Source organism: Oncorhynchus nerka, linkage group LG8 (genome assembly GCF_034236695.1).
Source record: "Oncorhynchus nerka isolate Pitt River linkage group LG8, Oner_Uvic_2.0, whole genome shotgun sequence".
Lineage (NCBI taxonomy): Eukaryota > Metazoa > Chordata > Actinopteri > Salmoniformes > Salmonidae > Oncorhynchus > Oncorhynchus nerka.
In genome coordinates, this window is record NC_088403.1 from 58,998,982 (window position 1) to 59,008,981 (window position 10,000).

The window sequence follows — 10,000 nt, forward strand, 5'->3', positions numbered from 1 at the left end:
GATTCTCAATCAGAGACAACCAGGCTACCTAAGTATGATTCTCAATCAGAGACAACCAGGCTACCTAAGTATGATTCTCAATCAGAGACAACCAGGCTACCTAAGTATGATTCTCAATCAGAGACAACCAGGCTACCTAAGTATGATTCTCAATCAGAGACAACCAGGCTACCTAAGTATGATTCTCAATCAGAGACAACCAGGCTACCTAAGTATGATTCTCAATCAGAGACAACCAGGCTACCTAAGTATGATTCTCAATCAGAGACAACCAGGCTACCTAAGTATGATTCTCAATCAGAGACAACCAGGCTACCTATGTATGATTCTCAATCAGAGACAACCAGGCTACCTAAGTATGATTCTCAATCAGAGACAACCAGGCTACCTATGTATGATTCTCAATCAGAGACAACCAGGCTACCTAAGTATGATTCTCAATCAGAGACAACCAGGCTACCTAAGTATGATTCTCAATCAGAGACAACCAGGCTACCTATGTATGATTCTCAATCAGAGACAACCAGGCTACCTAAGTATGATTCTCAATCAGAGACAACCAGGCTACCTAAGTATGATTCTCAATCAGAGACAACCAGGCTACCTAAGTATGATTCTCAATCAGAGACAACCAGGCTACCTAAGTATGATTCTCAATCAGAGACAACCAGGCTACCTAAGTATGATTCTCAATCAGAGACAACCAGGCTACCTAAGTATGATTCTCAATCAGAGACAACCAGGCTACCTAAGTATGATTCTCAATCAGAGACAACGATCGACAGCTGCCTCTGATTGAGAACCATACCAGGCCGAACACAGAAATACAACAAAGAAAAAATAACATAGACTACCCACCCCAACTCACGCCCTGACCAAACTAACACAAAGACATAATAAAGGAACTAAGGTCAGAACGTGACCCTCCCTCCTCCCTCCCTCCCTCCCTCCCTCCCTCCCTCCCTCAGGTTATATTCACTATGATAACTAATCACCCAGTATCTGCCCAGCAGATCTAGGAAATGATCTCTCTCTCTCTCTCTCCCTCTCTCCCTCTCCCATGCTAACAAACTGTGTTCAGGATGACTGATTAGTCTGACAACAGCCTTCTGCAGCCTCCACAAATCTGTCTGGACCCCTGAAACTACTCTGAGTATAGAGAGCGATAGGGGAGGAGAACAGAGGGGAGGAGAACAGAGGGGAGGAGAACAGAGGGGAGGAGAAGAGAGGGGAGGAGAACAGAGGGGAGGAGAGAGAGAGAGGAGAACAGAGGGGAGGAGAGAGAGAGAGGAGAACAGAGGGGAGAAGAGAGAGAGAGGAGAACAGAGGGGAGGAGAACAGAGGGGAGGAGAGAGAGAGAGGAGAACAGAGGGGAGAAGAGAGAGAGAGGAGAACAGAGGGGAGAAGAGAGAGAGAGGAGAACAGAGGGGAGAAGAGAGAGAGGAGAACAGAGGGGAGGAGAGAGAGAGGAGAACAGAGGGGAGGAGAACAGAGGGGAGGAGAGAGAGGAGAACAGAGGGGAGGAGAGAGAGAGAGGAGAACAGAGGGGAGAAGAGAGAGAGAGGAGAACAGAGGGGAGAAGAGAGAGAGAGGAGAACAGAGGGGAGAAGAGAGAGAGAGGAGAACAGAGGGGAGGAGAGAGAGAGGAGAACAGAGGGGAGGAGAACAGAGGGGAGGAGAGAGAGGAGAACAGAGGGGAGGAGAACAGAGGGGAGGAGAGAGAGAGAGAGAGAGGAGAACAGAGGGGAGGAGAGAGAGAGAGGAGAAGATGGGGAAAGAGAGAGACACTAACTACACTAACTACATTTCCATCCACAGTTTCTATGCAAGTAAAGTCATAGCATATAAAATAAATCTTGACAGCTGTGATGGAAAGTGTTTTTATGCTGACATAATTTGTTTGTTCGACATGGTGGGATTTTTTTCGTGTCTGTAAAATTAATGTGAGAAATTGCGGTAGAAACACTTTTATGAACAAAAAATGAATATAATAACTCTCATATTGAAGTCAAGTTGGGAGTCACACGATGATATGGTGTGTGGTCCTCCCACCACCTCTCAGGAAACCATGCTGTTTATTAGGCTGCAGATGAAATGATTTATGATGAGGAAGTGCAAGGTGAAGAGCTTGATGCTGCTCTCTAATAAATATCCAGGGTCTTATTCTGGTGACATGATGCTTGACTGTCGTTTGACAAGTCAAAATAGTCTCTCTTATCCGTAACAATGTGATCACGTAGACTAGCCTACCCGCACCGTATGTACCAGCTGGTGGCTACAGCGCACACGTCAACACCAGACCAGTCTGTGACAGAACTAGCAGTAGAGATGATAATGCCTCGTCAACACCAGACCAGTCTGTGACAGAACTAGCAGCAGAGATGATAATGCCTCGTCAACACCAGACCAGTCTGTGACAGAACTAGCAGTAGAGATGATAATGCCTCGTCAACACCAGACCAGTCTGTGACAGAACTAGCAGTAGAGATGATAATGCCACAGAAACACCAGACCAGTCTGTGACAGAACTAGCAGTAGAGATGATAATGCCTCGTCAACACCAGACCAGTCTGTGACAGAACTAGCAGTAGAGATGATAATGCCTCGTCAACACCAGACCAGACTGTGACAGAACTAGCAGTAGAGATGATAATGCCTCGTCAACACCAGACCAGTCTGTGACAGAACTAGCAGTAGAGATAATGCCTCGTCAACACCAGACCAGTCTGTGACAGAACTAGCAGTAGAGATGATAATGCCTCGTCAACACCAGACCAGTCTGTGACAGAACTAGCAGTAGAGATGATAATGCCACAGAAACACCAGACCAGACTGTGACAGAACTAGCAGTAGAGATGATAATGCCTCGTCAACACCAGACCAGTCTGTGACAGAACTAGCAGTAGAGATGATAATGCCTCATCAACACCAGACCAGTCTGTGACAGAACTAGCAGTAGAGATAATGCCTCGTCAACACCGGACCAGTCTGTGACAGAACTAGCAGTAGAGATGATAATGCCTCGTCAACACCAGACCAGTCTGTGACAGAACTAGCAGTAGAGATAATGCCTCGTCAACACCAGACCAGTCTGTGACAGAACTAGCAGTAGAGATGATAATGCCACAGAAACACCAGACCAGTCTGTGACAGAACTAGCAGTAGAGATGATAATGCCTCGTCAACACCAGACCAGACTGTGACAGAACTAGCAGTAGAGATGATAATGCCTCAGAAACACCAGACCAGTCTGTGACAGAACTAGAAGTAGAGATGATAATGCCTCGTCAACACCAGACCAGTCTGTGACAGAACTAGAAGTAGAGATGATAATGCCTCGTCAACACCAGACCAGTCTGTGACAGAACTAGAAGTAGAGATGATAATGCCTCGTCAACACCAGACCAGTCTGTGACAGAACTAGCAGTAGAGATGATAATGCCTCGTCAACACCAGACCAGTCTGTGACAGAACTAGCAGTAGAGATGATAATGCCACAGAAACACCAGACCAGTCTGTGACAGAACTAGCAGTAGAGATGATAATGCCTCGTCAACACCAGACCAGTCTGTGACAGAACTAGCAGTAGAGATGATAATGCCACAGAAACACCAGACCAGTCTGTGACAGAACTAGAAGTAGAGATGATAATGCCTCGTCAACACCAGACCAGTCTGTGACAGAACTAGCAGTAGAGATGATAATGCCTCGTCAACACCAGACCAGTCTGTGACAGAACTAGCAGTAGAGATGATAATGCCTCAGAAACACATCGAACTTTCTATTTTTATTCGGTAACATGAAAACTTAAGTGAGAAAGCGCGTTTTGTGTGACGTCATCACACACAGATTTTTTTTTATCTGCGGCAAGTCAGTTTGGTGGAAACACACCACTGGTGGGGAAAATGTGCATTTTTCTAGAAGATTCACATGAAACTCTGTGGCTAATTGGATGGAAACAGCTGTAGATCAATGAAGTCTTCCTCTCCAACAGACTTTTTACATCTTTGTGTCCAGCACCATCTATCATCTATTTAGAAAAGGGATGGGCAACTCCAGTCCTCGGGGTCCTGATTGGTCACACTTTTCCCCCAGCACCATCTTTCATCTATTTAGAAAAGGGATGGGCAACTCCAGTCCTCGGGGTCCTGATTGGTCACACTTTTCCCCCAGCACCATCTAACACACCTGGCTCCAATAATCAACCAATCAGGATCTTCAGTTTAGAATGTAATTAGTTTAATCAGCTGTGTGATGTAGGGATGGGGGGGGTAAAGTATGACATCACCCCATCCCCGAGGACTGGAGTTGACCATTCCTGATTTAGACCAGGTCTGCCCAATCCTGGTGCTGGATGGCCGAAACACTTCTGGTTTTAATTATCTCCTTCCAATCAGAGACTAATTCAGACCTGGGACACCAGGTGACTGCAATTGACTACCAAGTAGAAACAAAACCCAGATGTGTTTCGGCTGTCCAGAACCAGGAATGTGAGAACCTGGCCCTTTAAGGATCCTTGAGTCAGAACATGTTATCGTCATCAATGTGTGAATGACTGGACTCCAGCCTAATGAGACGACATGGCTAGGGTTGTGGGAGTAGCCATTGTCGTACTGTAGAGGCCTGCTAGAAGGGTCTGATCCAATAGAATGATAGATTGATCTGCAGAGTTCTCTGCAGGTTGATGCTCTGTTACCTCTGTTACCTCTAGGGCAGTTCAGGTTGTTGATGAAGGACCTCTATGTCGAGGGATGGGATTGCTTTTCTTCAATTGCTTGTTAACATTGTATGTTTTTATTGTGTTGTATTTGTAAATGTTGTAAATGTGTATGATTTATTTATGTCCGTGCAGGGCTCCTTTGAAGAAGAGGCCTTGGTCTCAATGAGATTTAAATAACCAAAAAGAGCATCAGTAGCTCTAGCTGAACACACGTGTGTGTGTGTGTGTGTGTGTGTGTGTGTGTGTGTGTGTGTGTGTGTGTGTGTGTGTGTGTGTGTGTCTGTGTGTCTGTGTGTGTGTGTGTGCTTGCTGATGATGACCTACATATGACCTGGATACAGATAAACGTTGAATGTGTCATGAATTATGTAATTCATTTGCTAGCCACTCACTTTTTCCTATTTTCTGACACGACTGAGGGTAGCCTTTATGTATTAATCTCTCTCTCTCTCTCTCTCTCTCTCTCTCTCTCTCTCTCTCTCTCTCTCTCTTTGTCTCTCTCTCTCTTTGTCTCTCTTTCTTTGTCTCTCTCTCTCTCTCTTTGTCTCTCGCTCTCTCTTTGTCTCTCTCTCTCTCTCTCTCTCTCTGTCTCTCTCTGTCTCTCTCTGTCACTGTCTCTCTCTCCTTCTCTCTCTCTCTCTCTGTCTCTCTCTCTCTCCTTCTCTCTCTCTCTCTCTCTCTGTCTCTCTCCCCTGTCTCTCTCTCTCTCTATTTGTCTCTCTCTCTCTCTCTCTCTCTCTCTCTCTCTCTCTCCCTGTCTCTCTCCCTGTCTCTCTCTCTGTCTCTCTCTCTCTCTCTTTGTCTCTCTGTCTCTCTCCCTGTCTGTCTCTGTCTTTGTCTCTCTCTCTCTCTCTCTGTCTCTCTCCCTGTCTCTCTCTCTGTCTCTCTCTCTTTGTCTCTCTCTGTCTCGCTCTCTGTCTGTCTCTCTCTCTCTGTCTCTCTCTCTCTTTGTCTATGTCTCTGTCTCTGTCTCTCTCTCTCTGTCTCTCTCTCTTTGTCTATGTCTCTGTCTCTCTCTCTCTCTCTGTCTCTCTCTCTCTCTCCTGAAAGACTGACAACTATATTGCAGCACAGTGATATAAGTTTAAAGGAACTCTGCAACACTTTAACAAGACTCAAACAACGCTGCTCAGATTCGCATTCCCCAAATAACGGTCTTGGAAGCGTTTCACTTTGAAATGGTTCGTCAGTATGTTGGTAGATGTCAGTGGAAAGGAATGTGCGAAGTTTGAGGGTTGAACGTTATACCAAGACAGAGCGTGAATAATACATTGGCTGTTGAAGTGCACTGTCCTTCATCTTGTCAAAGTCCAGGCCTTGGGAAGCGAGAGAGAGAGACTATTTCAGACAGACAGACCGGTAGACAGGCAGGCAACGTTGTCCTTGATAACGATAACGTTGTCCTTTTAAATCAACTGAGGTATTTGAATTAAATAGCCCGGATGAAGTTTGGCGTTTCATAAATGTCTCCTCCGTCGGTCATTATCATTATTCATATTCCAGATTTTCATTACTGGCAACTTCTTTTCATGTGTGACCTTCAGAATGGAGCGCTGATGATAGAATGTGAGATATTCCCGTAACCACTGGCCACCGAGACAGACACATGTAGCTGATATAATAGGTCTGTGCCTCTACTCTACTGTGCCTCAAAGACGCTTGAGTTTCAAACTGTGAAGTATATTTACATGCTAATGGCTGTCACTGTGAAGTATATTTACATGCTAATGGCTGTCACTGTGAAGTATATTTACACGCTAATGGCTGTCACTGTGAAGTATATTTACATGCTAATGGCTGTCACTGTGAAGTATATTTACATGCTAATGGCTGTCACTGTGAAGTATATTTACATGCTAATGGCTGTCACTGTGAAGTATATGTACATGCTAATGTCTGTCACTGAAGTATATTTACATGCTAATGGCTGTCACTGTGAAGTATATTTACATGCTAATGGCTGTCACTGTGAAGTATATTTACATGCTAATGGCTGTCACTGAAGTGTATTTACATGCTAATGGCTGTCACTGTGAAGTATATTTACATGCTAATGGCTGTCACTGTGAAGTATATTTACATGCTAATGGCTGTCACTGTGAAGTATATTTACATGCTAATGGCTGTCACTGTGAAGTATATTTACATGCTAATGGCTGTCACTGTGAAGTATATTTACATGCTAATGGCTGTCACTGTGAAGTATATTTACACGCTAATGGCTGTCACTGTGAAGTATATTTACACGCTAATGGCTGTCACTGTGAAGTATATTTACACGCTAATGGATGTCACTGTGAAGTATATTTACATGCTAATGGCTGTCACTGTGAAGTATATGTACATGCTAATGACTGTCACTTTGAAGTATATTTACATGCTAATGGCTGTCACTGAAGTATATTTACATGCTAATGGCTGTCACTGAAGTATATTTACATGCTAATGGCTGTCACTGTGAAGTATATTTACATGCTAATGACTGTCACTGTGAAGTATATTTACATGCTAATGGCTGTCACTGTGAAGTATATTTACATGCTAATGGCTGTCACTGTGAAGTATATTTACATGCTAATGGCTGTCACTGTGAAGTATATTTACATGCTAATGGCTGTCACTGAAGTATATTTACATGCTAATGGCTGTCACTGTGAAGTATATTTACATGCTAATGGCTGTCACTGTGAAGTATATTTACATGCTAATGGCTGTCACTGTGAAGTATATTTACATGCTAATGGCTGTCACTGTGAAGTATATTTACACGCTAATGGCTGTCACTGTGAAGTATATTTACACGCTAATGGCTGTCACTGTGAAGTATATTTACACGCTAATGGCTGTCACTGTGAAGTATATTTACACGCTAATGGATGTCACTGTGAAGTATATTTACATGCTAATGGCTGTCACTGAAGTATATTTACATGCTAATGGCTGTCACTGTGAAGTATATTTACATGCTAATGACTGTCACTGTGAAGTATATTTACATGCTAATGACTGTCTCTGTGAAGTATATTTACATGCTAATGGCTGTCACTGTGAAGTATATTTACATGCTAATGGCTGTCACTGTGAAGTATATTTACATGCTAATGGCTGTCACTGTGAAGTATATTTACATGCTAATGGCTGTCACTGTGAAGTATATTTACATGCTAATGGCTGTCACTGTGAAGTATATTTACATGCTAATGGCTGTCACTGTGAAGTATATTTACATGCTAATGGCTGTCACTGTGAAGTATATTTACATGCTAATGGCTGTCACTGTGAAGTATATTTACATGCTAATGGCTGTCACTGTGAAGTATATTTACATGCTAATGGCTGTCACTGTGAAGTATATGTACATGCTAATGGCTGTCACTGTGAAGTATATTTACATGCTAATGGCTGTCACTGTGAAGTATATTTACATGCTAATGGCTGTCACTGTGAAGTATATTTACATGCTAATGGCTGTCACTGTGAAGTGGTGTCCTGTATCGGTCGTCTCTTAATGTGTCTTTGTGCAGTGATTTGGTTTATACAGTATGGATACATCAATACATCCGACGATACAGGTTTCCAGGAACGATCTTGTCCCAAATGGAATGAACAGGCTACATTATGTCCGAAAAATGGCACTAAATGATAGTTATACTGGGATTCGCTGTATGATACAGTTATGCTGCTATAATAAGAGGCTCTGATTACATAACCAGAGATAATGATGGTAACTGTCTCTCTCCACTCCGGGCCCCTTTATTCTCATTTCCCGGCATTCAGATGCCCTTTACTTGAGTATCCAGTGTACTGCTACTGCAGGCTCTTTAATTATTGACAAGACTTCGAGGGGAAAAGTACTAGCTAGTGCTCTCATAACATTCATTTTGCAACGTTTTTTCCTCTCACTTCAAAAAGAAGCATAACGCGTCAGTTTTATCAAGGATATTACACATTTTATTCATTTACGCCAGGTTTTATGTTGTTTTAATTTTTTTGCAAAGCTTCGTTTTTGGCGTGTTCTCATCTGGAAGGAACCTGTGCGTACGTACGAGAAGGTGTATCCATTATGCGCGCCTCTGTGCAGTGGTCTGGTGCGGTAAACGCCCTGTGAGAGATTTCTGAGAGGTGGTGTCATCTTTTAGGGCCAGAAGATTCTATTTATATTAGAAAGCTGCAATCCCTTAACTATAACTCAGCCTGAGCTGCTTGTAAGCTACCCGAGAGAGGCTTTCGGGAATCATATGACCTGCTGCAGCTCATTCCAAAGATACCGGAAAGGGCGCTCGCTCCCGCAGCTTTTGCGCTCTTTCAAACCACAGTCTTCGGAAAGGGGTACATCTGGAGGATGTACAACACCGCAGGACAACAGAAAGACGTTGAATATTAGGATAAGAAATACTGCTCTTTGTTTGTAACGGATATATATATATATATTACAGTTGAGAAGGGACACTGATAGAGCAAAAAATGCCGGAGGAAAAAGGTAATATCGTTTCGTTTTCTGCTTCAAAACGTATGTTTACTTTGTAGAGAGCATGAGTCGGTAATGGGACAAAGACGCTTCTCGATGGGCAGTAGACCGTAGCCTTCAGCGCAGTGTGTGTCAAGTTGAAAGGCAATTGAGGTTTGGTTCATTGACTTGTATGTGTACAGATAATATCTGCTTGTGCGGTATTCTGCCCAATAGGACGTACAGAATCTCGTAGGACTACATTTAAAGACAAATACAGTTAATTCCATCATTTGATATGATGACATAATTGTCATATAGTGAATCCAAACAGGGCCTTTCTGTATTATGTCATCCCAATGAAATTGACGTTAGCAGAAACAAACAACATCATCTCAGTGGATGACTGATGATGTGCCAGAATGACATGCTGCAACACTCCACAAAGTCCCAGTCAGGCAGCGATGTCCCTTTGGGCACCTGCCTGACTGACACAAGACGCCTGCTTGGCTGGCCATACGATGGAACCAATGACAGACGGCCAATCTGTCTCAAATGGGAAAACACTCAGCTATTTTGTTATGTGTGTACTCGACCGTATACATACACATGCATTGATGTGTATGTGATATAGCAGCGTTATGCACAGTGGGATTCTGTAACAGATGTCTTGACACCTTCTGCCTATGTCCTCCCTCTCTGATATTATGTAGTGACACATTGGGACTCCAAACAACAGTCTCAGCAAATAGAAAAGCATCTTCCCAGCAGTGTCTGCCACGCTGGTATCTTTAGAGGGGCAGCTATATGGACATACTATAAATGGACAGTTG

The 10,000-nt window shown here is 43.5% G+C and overlaps 1 protein-coding gene across 9 annotated transcripts in view; it reads left to right on the forward strand.

Annotated features, from left to right (window-relative positions):
- The window catches only part of LOC115133657 (actin-binding LIM protein 2-like), a 134,216-nt gene that overhangs the window by 34,964 nt on the left and 89,252 nt on the right, over window positions 1-10,000 (forward strand). For 4 of the 9 annotated variants that reach the window (XM_065021942.1, XM_029667116.2, XM_029667117.2 and 1 more), the window contains exon 1: window positions 8,555-9,200. The exons of 1 other annotated variant lie outside the window; for it this stretch is intronic. In XM_065021942.1, coding sequence (XP_064878014.1) covers window positions 9,185-9,200 — 16 coding nt within the window. In that variant the 5' untranslated portion in view covers window positions 8,555-9,184. Of the gene's footprint in view, window positions 1-8,554; window positions 9,201-10,000 lie in introns of those variants that run through there. 4 more of the 9 variants (XM_029667121.2, XM_065021944.1, XM_029667120.2 and 1 more) reach the window with 2 other exon arrangements.